Raw genomic sequence first — 16,206 nt, 5'->3', positions numbered from 1 at the left:
ACAAGTAACATGGGATGTACTGCTTCCTGCTTTCTTGCAGGAAGATAGTAATGGTGACAATACCACATACAGAGAACTGCTCAATTCCCCATATTTTCTTCCTGAAGTCTACCTTTAGATTAACATTTCTCTTAGTGACCTAAGGTAGACATGGCAGAGCTCAGTTTTCTGTTTTGACAGTGGTCAGCTGTGTTGCTACCCAAGCACAGGTGAGAAAGAAGGTAATGTGACCAAAGGGTAGCAGCCTGTTCAGCTATAAGCCATGCAATGGCTTTCATTTTACATTTCTAACACTATGCTATTGTTAAACTCCCAGGACAGCAATATGGTTTATGCATTCATCTGGAAATACATATTTAAGCCCCTGTACAGTTGGTGTTGCTTGATCTAGACATTAGATCTCTCTTGAATCAGCAGCTATTTTAATCAAAAGCCTAAAAATTACTGAAGTGTTATTTGCATGCAGCCACAAAGTATTTGATCCCTGGATGAGTCATACCTGCTTTGTACTGCTAACAGTGGCCAGTGCCAATAGCTACAGATGAACCAAGTTAATTCTCCTGTCTTATGCATAAAGCAGTTATTCAAGGTTCAAACACAGAAATACTGTGCTGATGTAAAAAGCAAAGCAGACTATCTTGCTATTCAGATATAAACTTTAGTCGCCAGAATTATTTCCCCCAAGAAAGAATGAAATGGGAGTCTAAATACTGGCCTACAAAATACACCTTAGACACTTCTGCTAATAGGTGGCTTTATTCCAATCTGCTAATGTCAAAAGCTTATGACAGATAATACTACATATGCCAACTCACTTCTTTGGGTTCCATATCAAACTTCTTTGGCCCCATCTGTTCCTTTGGCCCCATACTGGCAGCTGCCCAGGACTTCGGAGGGTTCTGTAACTGCGGTGATGACACTTGCTGCTGCCTGTCAGCTTTTTCCCAAGCCTCTCGAGTCTCCTGCTTCTTTTGTTCTGGCTCCTCCCTAACATGTGCAGCCCAAGCCTTCATAGGCTCCTGCTTCTTTTGCTCTGGCTCTTCCCTAACAGGCACTTCCCATGTTTTCATAGGGTCTGGCTTCTTTTGTTCTGGTTGTTCCCTAGTTTGGGTTACCCAAGGTTTTGAAGATTCCTGCTTTTCTTCTGGTTCTTCCTTAACTTTGGTTACCCAAGGTTTTGAGGACTCCTGCTTTTTCTGCTCCTGCTCTTCCCTAACATTTGTTACCCATGGCTTAGGTGATTCCTGTTTCTTCAGGTCCTGCTCTTCCCTGACCTTTGCTACCCAGGGTTGGGGAGACTCCTGCTCCTCTCGGACACATGCTACCCATGCCTTTGGAGCTTCCAGCTTCTTTTGTTGTTCCTCCTCCACACGGGTCTCCCAGGACTTTGCAGACTCACGCTTCTGTTCCTCCTCTTTAGCACGAGCTTCCCAAGGCTTTGGAGAATCTGGTCTTTTTAGCTCCTGCTGTCTAACACGAGCTTCCCAAGGCTTTAAGGTCTCTTGTTTCTGCTCCTGCTCTTTAATATCAACAAGCATCTCCCAGGACTTTGGAGGTTCTTGTTTTTTAGCACACTCGGCTTCCCAAGATCTGGGCTCTTCTGGCTTCTTCTTGACAGAGTATTCTGCTTCAGGCAAATAACGCCTGTTGAGAAACTATATAGACCAAAGAAACTTAATGGCTCCCAAGAACACATTTTGCTACTACAGTTCAGGTCAGTTAAATTAGGTCACCCATTTACTGAAAACTGCTGACTAAAAGCAGAGCCTAGACAGTCTAAGCACTAGTCATAGAAACTATGTGGCCATGGCTTTATCCTACAACACTGCAGACTAGCTTTGCTTGGCATGCCATAGAGAAACAGGACAGTGCTGAACAGCACAAGTAAAACCCAGCTGAATGAATCTACTGCCCTTATCCTCAATGCTACCTCATGTTCCTAGGCAGTAACAATGTCAAGCTCAATTGTGATCTTTATAAAGGTAGCTATCCTTCTAAGCACCTAAAAAGCTCTGGTACTATATTAGCAGACATTCTGATAAGGACCCCAATATATTAGATCCAGAAACCAAGTATAACCCTCATTCTTAGTGGAGTTTTAATACTAAATTGTCACTAGATCCTCAGATTTAGTACCACTGGACTTCAACTGCAGGCTGTGTTTAGTGTCAGTAAGTAAGAGTTCAATGATGATATCCTAAGTTTTTCTAAGTTACCACTTTGTCATGAACAGGAAGCAAATACATAAAGTGAAGAATGTACAAGGTTCACTGGCTGAGATCTTTTTTTCTGGCTAGACACCAGATGAGAGTCAGGTAACAGTGTTACCAGTAAGTTACAAAACCTTGCTCTAGAGTACACCCTCTAGTGGGATACATGGGAAACGGGGATTCATCATTTTAAGAACTAGTATTTCCACCTGGAAAAGGCACCCTCTTTCATACTTTTTGAACCAGGATTTCTATTCTACTGACAGTCAAAGCCAGAATTCAGCAGGCTGAAGAGCTGCTGAAACAGATCTACACACCCCTGTGCACAAAAGTCTGTATTGGGTTTCCTACTTTCTTGACAAATCAGAGTAAGACCAACATCATTCTCAACCCCACCAATATCAAGCCTACTGCAACAAGCATAGCTCTTACAGACAGCTTTAGTAGATGTCTATTTTTTCTATTCCACAGTACACAAAAGATCAGTGTTTCCACTCTAAAGGCTGATGCTTTGTTTTATTCAGGAAAGTGCCAGAGCATTAAAGTACTATACTGCTTCATGTAATCCTGCTCCATTTATCCCAAAATAAAATCCAAGATGCCATAAATTTAGGGTTAAAAAGAGAAAGGCAACCAAGTCTTTAATGCTTCCTACATCTAGCAATACTTAGATTGCTGTTCTGACTCCCTTTTTAAGTTTAAAAAAGGGCTGCAGAAGAGCATTTATGAGCCTGATAAGCCACAATACCAAAGGCAAGCAATTAACAGTAGAGTATCTTACCTCCTGTGGCTGTATTTCAGATTTCATAAGCTCCATAATGGATTCTAGAGAAAGGAAGTTAATTTGTTTCAACTGATCAAATGCAGAAAGGTAGATCAAACACTAGTAACTCTTTAAATCTATTTAAATAGTAGTACAAATTTGCTAGACCAAATATTCTGAAAACTTAGCTTATCATTCAACATGCTATTTGTTGACAAGCTTTTATTTTCTGACTGTTTTACAGCTGCAGAAGTTTAGAATTAAACAAAAAACATTTTATAGTATTCATAATTTTGTTATCCTAATATGTAACATTCCCCAATATATAACACAAGACAGTTCCCACATCTTCAACTTTCTCAGAAGGCAAAAGCATTCTATTACTATGATTTAATGTTTTTTTCTATGTCATTAGCTAAGGTAGGGCTGGAAGCCCTGCAGGTTCCATTTCAGTTACTACATTGCAAGTAAGCTACAGCACAGCATTAGATTTAGCATTAAGCTATGCAAAGTCAGTGCTCAGTTCAAGCCTTTCCCAACACTGATAAAAATTGAACCCTGTAATATTCCACCTGGTTCTTTGGCAGACTCTCCCTTTGACAGCTGTCTTGTTTTCTCAGGTTTTCTATTTACTTCTTCCAATTCTTTAACTGGCACAGTGGTGCGAGGAGCTGGAATACTTTCAAAGTAGCCAGAGTCTAGAAGCTTGGATAACAGGTCCTTCATGTGTTTATCTAAAGAATAAAAATCGACAAAGTTAAAATAGCAAAATCTGAAATTAAGGGGTATTCAGATTACAGATTTAGACTTGTTACTTCCTCCCTTTATATGAACTGGAGTTTCTCTGAGTTCACACATCTCACCAACCTATAGCAATGAAATGTTTTAGTACAGGAAATTATTTGACTGTTTAATTAAATGCAGTTGGAAACATCTTTACAATCCCATGCAAGACTGCAGCTTGTGTTTAAATGCCCACAAGGTAAACACAGAGCCACCAGGTCTCCCACATGCTTAGAAAAGGATTTGATTACCATGTATAAGCTAGCCAGCATTGATACTAAAACCATGTGAGACTGCAACAGAGGTCAAGTTACAGTCACAATGGAACTACTCTATAAGACACTATTGCTGGTAACAGGATGGCATCTTAAAGAAAAGTTAAGAACTGTATAAACAAGCAGGGGAAATGCAAGGGGACTGCTCAGGCTGAGCTTACTCGTCTGAAGCTGGAAAAGATTCAGAGCTGACATGGTTGAACAAAAGCTTAACTGTGTACTCTGAGAAGCACTGTCCAGTTTGCTCCTCTGTGCAAACAAGAAACAGCAGCTTAGAGCAGAGAGTAAGACCTCAGAAGTAACAGTGATTCTAGAAATTGTTTCAAAGGAGCTGGAAACAGGGCAGCCTTGAGGAAGAACATTCAGTGAAAGATCACTCCTATCAGTGACAACCACACAAGCAAGAGTTGTAGCTAGAATTTAATATGGCTATAAAAAACTGTCTTCCAAGGCAATGAACACTAATAAAACAACCTAACAGCTTTATCTGAAGTCAAACCTGCACACAAAGGGATGCAAGACTGACACTAAAGGGATTGAGATACCGATAAACAATCTATTCATGTCAACAGATACAAGGCTAAGGTTACCAGCCTGCAGCAATCCAAGTTTGCAGTTTGTTCAGAAATATATGGAAAGATTTAATATCTAGTTGTCAGTTCAGCTACCTGTATGTGGAAGTTAAACAGGGCACACTAATGCTCTGTTCTAACAGTTTCAGCATCGTTGTCAGTAACAAATGAAAGATTCCTGCCACATAGCTGCTACAAGATTGGTATAACACAACAAGCAAGGGATGTTTCCAATAGAAAAGACACTACAACTCAATTAAGGGGAGTTTCCTCACAAGCAAGTTGTAAATAGGAGCACAATGTGTATGTTGGCTTACAACCAGGGATTTTGGAACTGTGGCACAAATGGAAGATCTACAGAGTCCACAGATTTTGGTATGCTTGAAAAGTAAGGACACTTGGATTACATCAAAGAAAGCTGCACTGTGCATGATGAGATCCCAGCAAATTCCATTAATGACTACCTTTCCCTAGTGTGGTGTCCTCCACTGTAGGGAGGCAACAGGTATGAGTCTAGAATTCCTACAAAAAGACAACTCTTCAATGAAGTGGAACCTTCAGCTCAGGGCAAATGAAGCTTTGTAATACATCAGTGTACTCAACTAAGCATTTCACAGCTGGGAACTGCTCCAAGCTTAACCCATTTGCATGTAACTATGGAAAAAGCTTCCCACTGTTCTGTAAGGTATTCATGCATCAGGTTTTGAGTTGCTACCATCATTATTCCTCAAAAATATTCTAGTACGCTGAATGAAGACTGTCTTGACTTGAAAATGAAAGCACGTGGCATTGTGATTGACCTGCATGCAACTGAGCTAGGAACATCCATTCAACCTTGGATAACTGAGATACACATATCACTTGCAAGTGCTTAATTTGGTATCCTTCCATGTGTTTTAAGACATTTAACAAGCACACAAATTTTAGATCTTTAAGTTATTTCTCTAGATTAGACACTCACATGTTGTTCCAACCACAGGTTTCTCACTTCCTTCTAGAAGGTCCCAGAGGTATAGAGATGATTGTTCCATCTGGTCTTCGACACTAAAACACATGACAGTTTTACCAGGTAGAATCATAGCCAAGATCAAGTGCTGCATTATCCCAATACCCCTCATTTTATGACATTCACTGATGTCCAGCTTTCCAAACCAAGGCTGCATATATGGAGTGAATAGTAAGCTCTGAAATCACTGGAAACAATCTGTCTCTGTCCGCACAAGATTTAACCAAGCAAACCTAACTTCTTTTGTTGGTCAAAATAGAGATTCTAAGCACTGCCCCACAAGACCACATGGCTGAATTTCATTCCAAGCCAGGATTCCCAAATCAGGGCAACAATTGCTGTTTAATCAGCTGGTCACATTTACTGGATGATATTGTACAGGTGCAACCAACAATAGCTACCACTCTCACTAACTAGCAGCTCCTGGGAAAACTTGGCTACAAGTCCAGGATCTATCTCCTCCAGACGATGGAATTTGCAGTCCACTGTGATGAAACAGTATCCCAAAGGAAAGGATTATGATTCCTGTAGAAGTATACCATAAGAGTAAGCTATAAACAAAGTTACTTCATTAGGATGAGACACTCCTGTTGTGTAGCTTTTTATAAGCAGCTGTTCTTTGGAAGCAGTTAATTAAAGAGCAAAGACTAGGAAAGTCTTGTGTATGGTAAGTGCTAGAATTTTGAGGCACTTCAAGAATCAGTCCATATTCAAACATGACTTACTCATAAAGTGTCTCAACTTACCACCTAATAACTACTTATTCCTTATTCAAATACAATTCTTGCTGCACTACCCTACCAGACAGGCAGTCACAGTAAGCATGAGCCATCACAGCACCAGAGCAGTGCCACATGAGCACTGATACTCACATTACCTCTGTTGACAACCTGGTAACATGCATGACATTTAGTGCAGAGGTATCAAAAACTTCAGGCAATTTCTGAAAACCACTTTGAAGCCAACAGCAGGAGTGTCTCAGGAGCACCATCTTGCATTACTCCAGAACAAAGAAGCTCATCTAAATCATCAATGTAAATGGATTACAGAAAGAGTTCTGATTTCACTGCACTTTTTCACTTCATGAACAGTGAAGAGAAGCGGCACATCCCCAGCCTCCTTGCCAAGGATGGTATTGGACTATGTCCCCTCAGTCCCACAGGAAGTCATAAAGTGGCAAAGTCTGTCTGTAACCTGCACCTGAGGCTGTAATTACTGCAGCCTCCCTCTAATGCTCCAAGTGAGGTAAATCTGTTACATTCCTAATCTCAGACTAAACCAAGTGTACTGAAGAGAATTTTAAATAATGTTCCAAAACATGGTATTTAAAGACATGCCAGTGTCAAGCAGAGGACATTTACCACAACAAATGTAGCATACTTTATTAGACAAAAAGCCCTGAACTCACCGCAAGTTCTCATTTCTTTCTGGACACGTCAGTTTTGCAAATCTTATGAGGTAGTCTAATTCTTTAGAAGGCAAGTATATTGCACCATTCACACCACCTTTGAAATCTTTCTGAACATGTTCTTGAGTGAAGTTCTGCAGCACATACTGGACTTGAAGTATTGTACGCAGCTTTTTCTTCTCTGCTTCAAGCTTCAATAGACTCTCTCTCCGCTGAGCCTTCTTCTGTGCTTTCAGCAGCTATTTTAATGCAAAATTCAACAATTAAACACAATTCAGTGTGTTGAACACTGTTTAGTAACTAGATTCTAGGATAAAACATTGACTTCTAGTACTGATTATCCTACAATGAGGAAATCAACTATTATTAATTTTGGTTAGATAACAGAAGCTCCTAACTCTTCAGCTATCCAGAATCTTTTAAGCACCTCCTTTGCAAGAGCTCCCCATTCATTGACTACACATCTAATTTTGAGTCAAAGTGGATACTGGTACCTTCACTTGTGATATGCCTTTGTGATATCTAGACCCTGCTTATGCCTGCTGGTTGTTTTATTGTAACAGCTTTTAAAAATTGATAGAATTGACACCAATCCATCAATCCAGGCCTAGCTGACCTTTAACATTTATCACAGAGTTAAAGAGGCAGTTGTTTCAAGTTTCTCCTAGTAAGACAGCTGCTCTTCACTTCTGAATACTCCAGTTTAAAGGATACAGCAGAATCCTATAATTACTTCTGTTGGCAGAAGACTGAAATACTCATTAAATAAGCAACAACATGAGTTACAGAACACATACAGAATATGCATTCAATTTTCTCATCATGTACTAATAGAAGCTATCCAAGTAAATGCAGGATTTAAAATGCCTCAATATGTGTCAAGACCTATGAAAATTTTGTTCCCTACAATACACTGCAAAAGATGCAAGAATGCTGTTGCCAGAATGGCCCCTAGTGTTCCAGTAATGGCTACTGGCTGTAGAATCCATATCAGCAGATGTTAAGAACAAGGTGGGTTGGCCTTTAAATCCAGCATAAATTCAAGAACAAACATGAACTGGTAGAAGCTAATGCTGGATTACTAAAAACACCTGCACAAAGATACAATGGGCCACAAGGTACCAGCCCTTCAGCATTCTGTAGGAGGCAGAGAAATAAGGCCAGAGCAGTGACTAATCATGCTTAGCTTCCCTGCCACTACCTTGGATCAAATCCTCCGTAAGTGTAGAATTTGCTTGAGCCAGGAGACCAGTTTCTCCAAAGAAAAAACACTTGCTTGCATAAAAATAATGTATGTAGTGCTTTAAATCCTGAACAAAGACCTAAATAAAGCACTAAATCTGTGATTTACCACAATTAGAGACATCTGTGGCAGATTAAGCAGCAAACTCCACAAGTTTCAGTTAAATTTTACTGAGGGATGCACTTCTCATTGAAGTCAAAGTGATTTAACACCAGCACTTTCCTTCACCAGAAGCATTAAAAAAGAGATTTGGAAGAGATCTTGGGACACTGTCTAACCCAGCCTCCGAAAAGGCTACAGTGAATCAAGACCAGGTTGCTTAGAGCTTTGTGCAGTTAGGTGGTGAAGAAATCCAAGGACAGATTTTACCACTTTACTTGGCAGCCTGCTTCCAATATTTAATCATCCACTGAGTGACCATTTCCTCCTACCTGGTTGTAGTCTATTTCAAGTAATGATCATTGTTTCTCCTACATCTCCCATCAAAAATCCCAGCTCCACTCTTTCAGTATTTGCTGTATGAAGGACAAAAGTGCATTTCCTGGCAAGCCTTCACTTTACCGGGCCCAGCAAGCCCAGCTATTCCAGGCTCTCCTCACAGGTCTCATTTTCCCAGCACCAGCCATTCAGGGGCCCATCACTGGAGTCACTGAAGCTTCTCTAGCCTTTGGCTATCAAGTGATCAGAAAAATACAACGGGTTAGCAAGTACCAATCAGTTCTCCTTAATCTCCTGCTCCTTAGTCTCTGCCTAGGCTTCACTGCTCCAGGGATATAAAACAGGAACTTCCTAGTATAGGCTGTACAGGAATAGAAGTGTAGCCATTAAAGGAGCAGCACAAATTTTGCAGTTACTTCTTGTCAATATAGAGAAGGACAGTTATACTTACATCTTGGCTAAGTCCCGAGAATGTCTTCTGAAGCTCCTTGGCAAATTCCAGATTGTGCACTACTTCATCATATTTCTCTACTGCCTCCTACAAAGGAATAGATAAAAATCTATTTTTCTTTCTTAAGGCTACTGACTGCAACTCAATTGCCTCGTACTTAACTTCTCATTGTGAAGTAGTAATTTAGTGTGTTCTTTTATGAAACTGTAGCTTTTTAAAGATACTGTAGCTGGTACTTTAGCTGTAAATGTCATTCACCCATAACTGTCTGAGATGCAGTGCAAAGCCAGCTCACACCACCAGACAGATATCCTACAAGTTTGCCTATATAGTTCTTGGCCATCAGAGGTAAACAGCTGTTTAAAATCAAACTGGTCAGAAAGCCTGAAAGGAAAACAGGAGAAGTTCAGCACAGATTTTCTACCCTTATGCTTAACTGAATGCCCTTATAGAAAATTTGTACCAATTTTTAGAAATATACAATATTATTATTGTGTACTATATATCACAATTCCAGAAAAAACTCTTTGAAATTTAGTTTTGACATTCCTGTCTTCACTAATGGCTTTAACCAGTATTTTACTGGCTAGTCTTCAAAATTACTAACTGCAGTAGATTATTAATTGCATTTTGATATACCCCATTTTTAATGAGTCAGTTAATCTCTCTAAGTTCCCTTGACAGCTATGGAGATAGCAAAATGCTGTAGTTCAGACATGCTGCCCATATCTTCACACCACATGGTGTGAAGTAACAAATTTAATTCCAGTTGTTCACATGTGCTTTACACTCAGCTTGGTTTATGCTCCTGACAGGATATCACAGGTTTTTCTAGAACAGGCCCATCAGTCTAATATAAAGCTCTTTCACAGCAGTGTTAGTGTTTCATCAGTGCAGTGACAAAAGCTTAATCTACTGTCCCAATAAGATTTGGGACATCTGCAAATTCCATATATGTCCCTAAGCAACTGGAAAACAAGTTATATGTTCATTTGTTCAGTTTGATTGCTCAGTTACTTTTATTCCCTTTTTTGTGGTATACTAGATGTCACCAGGACCTAATGCTACTCCAACACAAAGTGCAAGCTCTCACCTGGTAGTTTGGGTTGTTTTCATAAAATTTACCAAGCTGTTTTGAAGTACTATTTAGCAATTCACTTAGCACTTGAGAGAATGACTTCTAAGAATCCAATGCCCACATATTTGAGGAAGACTCACAATTAGCACCAACAATTGACTAGTCAGGTCACAGTAATTGTGCTTTTAACAACACAAATTGCAGAGTAAAACTCCCCACCTGAAAGCATCAAGAACAGCTACCACTGCTCTCATGACAAGCTGTACCTCAGCCCACAGGAAAAGCAATAGCTTTGTTCTGTAACACCTGTTATTAACATTCATTAACAGCATGTTGGAAGAAAAGTACCGAGGAAAATCTGCTCAGCTTGCAAAACAGCACAGCAAGAGCATTTAATTTGCTGGAAGCTCCTCATTTTTGAAACAAATGTTCCCTAATGTAAGGCTAGCACACACATTAGGTCTGGCAGGCACGCACCATAAGTAATTACAGTTTAATCCAAACTGCTGCAAAACAAGTTCATCACCAGACATGGACTTCTGTGTGAGAAAATTAAAACTATAGATGACATCAAGTTATATTAGAGCACCACACTGTTATAGGCAGTTGGTTTCTTTAGGTGCTAAGATCTATTCAACTCTACTCCAGAATCAATTTATATATACAGCACAAATTTGCATCTGAAAGTTATAAATGCAGTATTTCTGTATCTTAACCACTGAAGCAGGGCACTTCACAAGACTAATTAAATATTGAGTGTATATGGCTTCTACAACAGTCAACTGAACAGTCTGACTACCACTTGTCAGTTCACTATGAAGAATGAATCTAATTCTTAATTTTAGTAGCCTAAGAAACTCCAGAAACTAGGATGAAGATACTAAAATTTAAAAAATGCAGCCCAGCTAGGAATACTAAAATCCAGTAACCAAGTTAATGCCCTTTTCCAAACACTGTCACCTAACAGCTTTTTGCAGTCCAGGACATATACCAAAGTAGTCAATATATTCAAGATTATTCCAACTTACAGAACATTGTTCAATAGTCTCACTGATCATGGCAGCAAACAGATTGTGAAGAACACCTATGATCTAAACCTAAACACAGGTGTTCTTGCCCACCTGATTCCAGATTGAGTTGAGAGGCATTGAAAGGTCATCAACCTACTCCAAACCATCAGATTTAATTAATTTACTTTTTCACTTGAAATGGCAAGAGATCACATCAGAATTTGCAGTTAAGTACTAAATGACAATTTTCTCCAAAATGTTTACTCTACATCTAAGAAGTTACCATTTTCCCCTCTTATCCCATTTACATCTAACTCTTTTACAAGTGATTCACAGTAAGAAAATAGAATTTGTGTTCTCACACTGCTGCACTGTGATAAAGTTCATAATCAATGACATTTTTCCAGCTGGTTCATTAGCAGGATCAGTACTATCACTGAAGCGTCAGTACCCCTCACTCAATTACTCTTTAGCATGTCTACCACATTTTAAAAATGTGACTCCTAGATTACTAGGGCAATAAACTCTTTGGATTATGTGACACTGCTACTTAGCTTTGCTAAAGCTTTCATGTTACAGAAACTTGGTTTCAGATCTAGAATCCATTCTAGACCGAGACAAAAAAAAAGCCAGCACTGTCAGTTATAGTAACAGCTACTTGTAACCAACAGTACTGTGAAGACAACAGGCAATTTCAAGTAATAGCTGCTACTGAAGAAATAATGAGGATTAATTAGCCACCTCCAAATTCTTGAGGCTTGGGTTCTAACACTGCACTGCCATATAGTTCAGCTGCACACAATTACCTCATTAAGAAACACAGGTGCAGGAGCACTGAAGCTGAAAGTCTACAGAGCAAAGATAAACAGGGATCTTCTATTACTTCAGGGAACACCATGAAGGTTAGAACAGGATACAGAGCTTGTGGGCTCAACATTCAGCCTGATTACCAACAATTTGTTAATTTGGTTTTGTGAAAAATACCTTCACAAGCCTGTAGGCACTGCTTCTGTAAAAACACCCTCATCTCCTTCAGCAACCCATCCTTCCTGCCACATCGGAAGGTTTTGAGGCCTTTCACTCCTGAAAAAAAAAGCAAGCTTACCAATTGGTCTTGATTGAGGGTTTCTCCCTTCTTCAGACGATTTTTGTAGTCTTCTAGTTTGAGCTGCAGAAAATTCAAAGTAAACATTATACATAAATCAATATAGAAATTAAGTAAGGAGTACAAGTGAAATACTGTAACACAACATAAAGCCTCCTACTTCCCCTTTTTTTCTGGAGAAAGGAACACAGCTTTTGCTATGCCTTTGATTTGGCAATTTCAGTCTGCAGGACTGTCTATTTCCTTTCCCTACCACTGATCTTTCAGTTCTTACTTGCTAATTTTGTTTTATTTAAGAACTATTAATGTATTGATCCAAGATCTTTAAGTGGCTTCAAATACACCCAGTGTCCTTGTTTAAGTTAGGCTTGTTTAGCTTTACCAAGTCAACGCTAGAATTTACTTATATTTTCCTTGAATAATCCTTGTTATGTCTTTCAAAAATTTGGCTTCAGTTACATCAAAAATTTATAGCCCTGTTCCCTAAAAAAGCAGACAAGTGTACTCAGGGAAGAAATAAGATTTATTTCCAATATACCAAAGCAGTCTTTAAATGCTGACGTAAACAGCACAAAACTAAACTATTTGGTATTGCAAACTTCTTTAGGGAAAAAAAGGTGACTTCACTGCCATGAAGTCAAATATTATTCCATTTGTGTATCTAGAGCTTCACTGACACAGGAGCATAAGACTAAGAATACTTTCTACTCATTTTATTAAGTCACACCTCTTTGCTGATAAGGCCACATAGTAATTCTTGTGAAAATCAAAGGTACTAGAGAAATTCACAGCAAAAAGCTTCCTTGGACAGAGATAGAATACAACACAAAGTTGTTTAATCACACAAAGGAAACACACTTGTCTGATGTTATTCAAAATTACAGCATGATGCATGACATGAGACAGCAGTAATACTGCATCTCCTGCAGGATGATCAGGTCCCCTAAGCACATGGCCAGATGTCTGATCTACTCTCTCTCCTTGCCCTAAGACATAACTAAAAGCTTTTCAGACATTCAGAGTAGCACAATATATAGATACAATTGCTTTACTTGTAATCCTGATCCAGCACTGAGAGCAACAGCCCCATTATATCTTTTATCCTACAGAAAATATTCTCTCAATTCAAAACCAAGCACTAAGCCTTCAGTCACCTGCCAATCATCTGAAAAGCCTTAGAGGGCAGAAGTCTGACTAGCACAGCTACAACATTTTAGGTGTATCATTATCTTAGTTCTTATTCTTACTAACACTGTTCTGTGCCCCCAGCCTCAGAAAAGCAGAAGTCAAAACAGGAGATCAAACTTTGGAGGATTTCTGCATGAAGGTTTTCTAGTAAGTAACATTTGCCTGTATTTAAAACATGTATGTCAGATACTTATGTAAAGGGCAATACGTATTTTATATAATCTGACATTTCCGCTGTCAGAGGGAACACTTGTTTTAACTTCCAATTTTATAAACAATTTACATCTAAATTACTATCAGATTCATGTAACTGATGAAAGGTTTCTGCAAAACTATAAACCACATATAAATCAGATCCAAGTTTGTTCTGAACTGATTTTGTCCAGAGAAGCATCTTTCGTTTTGATCAACATATATTTGCTCTCTATAGACACGCATAACCTTATTCCAGCTATTAAAAATAATAGAAATAACAGGAAATAATATTTTAAAGGCAATGAGCTTTACTATCAACAGCTTAAATAGGTGCCACGGACAAGAAAGCCAAGTTACCTTCTTTTTCTCGATGTTCCTGATCTTGTGTTTGAGGCAGATGAGCCCGTTGTCGATGTAGGTCTCATACGCTTGGGAAGGAGAGGCCGCCGTGCTCAGCGCGGACTGCAGGGGGCTGGCGGGAGCCGGGCTCTCCCCAGTCGGGGTCACCTGCTGCTTAGCCGCCTTCATCCTCTTCTCCTCCCCTTCCTCCGACCGGCCTGAAGGTGATGATGCACGATGGAAAGGGGCCTGGGAAAGCTGCACCATTGAAATGGATGGAGCTGCGAAGAAACTCTTTTATTTAGCTCTCTCACACCCTGCACCCCCTTTTCAAGTTACAGCTTTTCTTGTCACATCACGTATTAAGACGCGTAGGCACAAAACTGAGCCTCGGGAAGGACCGATCGCAATTTTTCCACGCGTCTCTCTCCCTTTCAAAATATCCGTAGCAAGAATTTCAAAGCAAGGCAAACTTCGTATTGTTCGAAGCCTCCCCACCCATCCAAACACCAAAAATCCTTTACATAGGCAGAATTAAACAGTACGGGGGACGATTCCAGAAACCCAATATAGTGACCATATAAAACTAGGCAGGTTTCCTGCACACATCACCCACAGCGGAAAAAACTGCAAGCAAGCAATTGCAAATCACGCCGCCAGCCTGGCATCCGGGCTGCAGCCTGAATGAATATTTAGAAGTGGCATGCCTGAAGGTACAGCCCCTCTTCTCACTCCCATTAAATCGATTTTACCCTTTCATGACCTCCGAAGCAATCCAACCGAGAACTTAAAAACAAATCAATAAAAAAAAAAAAATAAAGGGGGGGGGAAGGAAAATGTTTGATAAAGTAAACAGCTGCCTTAGTTACAAGAGCATCATTCTTCGCGAGGAACTGGTCCCTGCCTACACCCATCCAAAAGACGTGCCTGTGTCACGGCAAGACACCGGCTTCCATGGGAGGGGCTGTAACCTTGAGCAGAGAGTTTCTGCAAGAGATGCTCGGCCACCTTCATCTTCAACTACTTACGGACACCTGCTCCTGGAAAGCAATGACACCACAATTCTGCCTGCCCGCCGCCGGGGAGGCCGCACCACACCGCCCCAGCGGGCAACCAGGGCAGAACCTGCCTTTCCCCGGGACAGCCCCCGCCGCCGGGGGAGCCGGGGCGAGCCCTCCATCGCGTCCTTGCCAGGGATGGGCAGGAAGCTCCTCCCGGGGGGAGAAGGGCACGGCCGCCACCGCTCCCCGAGCGGAGCAGCGGACCGGGGAAGAGAGAAGCAGCGGCTCCTCCCTGCCGGGGGATTCACCTCCTCCGCCTCCCGCGCCTGCGGTGGCCGCCGCGCTGTGGGGGCCCGCGGTCCGCCGGCCTCGCACCGCCTCGCTCGCTCCCGCCTCCCCGCTCACCTCGGTGCCCGCACACGCTCTGGCCCGCCCCACCGCCCGCCCCCCCGCCTCATATAGCGGAGGGGCGGGGCGGCTCGGCGCCGGTCACCGCCCGCCTCCCAATGGCCGGCGCCGCCTCACCCGCCCGCCCTGCGCCGGGCCTGAGGGCGGGCCCGCGGGGCGGCTCCCGTGAAGGTCGAGGCGTCCCGCCCGGGCACCGCCCCACAGCTGGGTTGCTCTGGGAGTGGAGCGTCAATCTCTCCGCTGGGATCGGGAGCTCCTGCAGGGACCCGAGTGACGGCCCTGGCGGGGAACGGGACGTGCGGGGACAGTGGCGTTGCCACCCGCTTCGTGGGGAAGGGACGTCAGGTGTGACACTCCGCCATGTGCCGTCCGTGAGGGAGAGGCTTGGCACAGGGCCCTGGCAAAGCCACGATGCGCTGCCGCATGGTGTGTATCGCAGCAGCCGCTCACGATAGTCAGCCCGGGGCAGGCTGCCTCTCTGAACACCCCCAGGAGAAGGGTTCCATCCTCCCAGTGCAAGGGGATCCCCTCGGCCTCCAGCCCTTCACAGCCCACTGTTCAGTCACAGCCTTTGGCTGGTGCGGCCGTGAGACAGAAACAGTGTTGGTCTGTGCCTGTAAACCAGCTGCAGGGTTCCTCTGGGCCCGTGCAAAGGTCCTGGAGGAGACTTGCAGGACTGTGGGTCGCCTTATGTAACAAAAAACGTGAATGTCCTCTGTTGCCGCTGGTGCTG

At 41.9% G+C, this 16,206-nt stretch overlaps 1 protein-coding gene across 2 annotated transcripts in view; it reads right to left on the bottom strand.

Moving 5' to 3' along the window:
- Window positions 1-15,479, bottom strand: part of LOC131592262 (caprin-2-like) — a 32,927-nt gene extending 17,448 nt beyond the window's left edge. The window contains exons 1-9 of one of the 2 annotated variants that reach the window (XM_058863661.1): window positions 15,374-15,479; window positions 14,083-14,282; window positions 12,343-12,405; window positions 9,150-9,236; window positions 7,018-7,256; window positions 5,565-5,647; window positions 3,546-3,707; window positions 2,992-3,035; window positions 816-1,655 (exon numbers count right to left, since the gene is read on the bottom strand). In XM_058863661.1, coding sequence (XP_058719644.1) covers window positions 816-1,655; window positions 2,992-3,035; window positions 3,546-3,707; window positions 5,565-5,647; window positions 7,018-7,256; window positions 9,150-9,236; window positions 12,343-12,405; window positions 14,083-14,253 — 1,689 coding nt within the window. In that variant the 5' untranslated portion in view covers window positions 14,254-14,282; window positions 15,374-15,479. Of the gene's footprint in view, window positions 1-815; window positions 1,656-2,991; window positions 3,036-3,545; window positions 3,708-5,564; window positions 5,648-7,017; window positions 7,257-9,149; window positions 9,237-12,342; window positions 12,406-14,082; window positions 14,782-15,373 lie in introns of those variants that run through there. The other variant, XM_058863662.1, reaches the window with a different exon arrangement.
- Between the last annotated feature and the right edge of the window lie 727 nt (window positions 15,480-16,206).

Source organism: Poecile atricapillus, chromosome W (assembly GCF_030490865.1).
Source record: "Poecile atricapillus isolate bPoeAtr1 chromosome W, bPoeAtr1.hap1, whole genome shotgun sequence".
Classification (NCBI taxonomy): domain Eukaryota; kingdom Metazoa; phylum Chordata; class Aves; order Passeriformes; family Paridae; genus Poecile; species Poecile atricapillus.
Note: the sequence above shows the minus strand (reverse complement) of the source record. Positions and strands in the feature narration are given on the sequence as shown.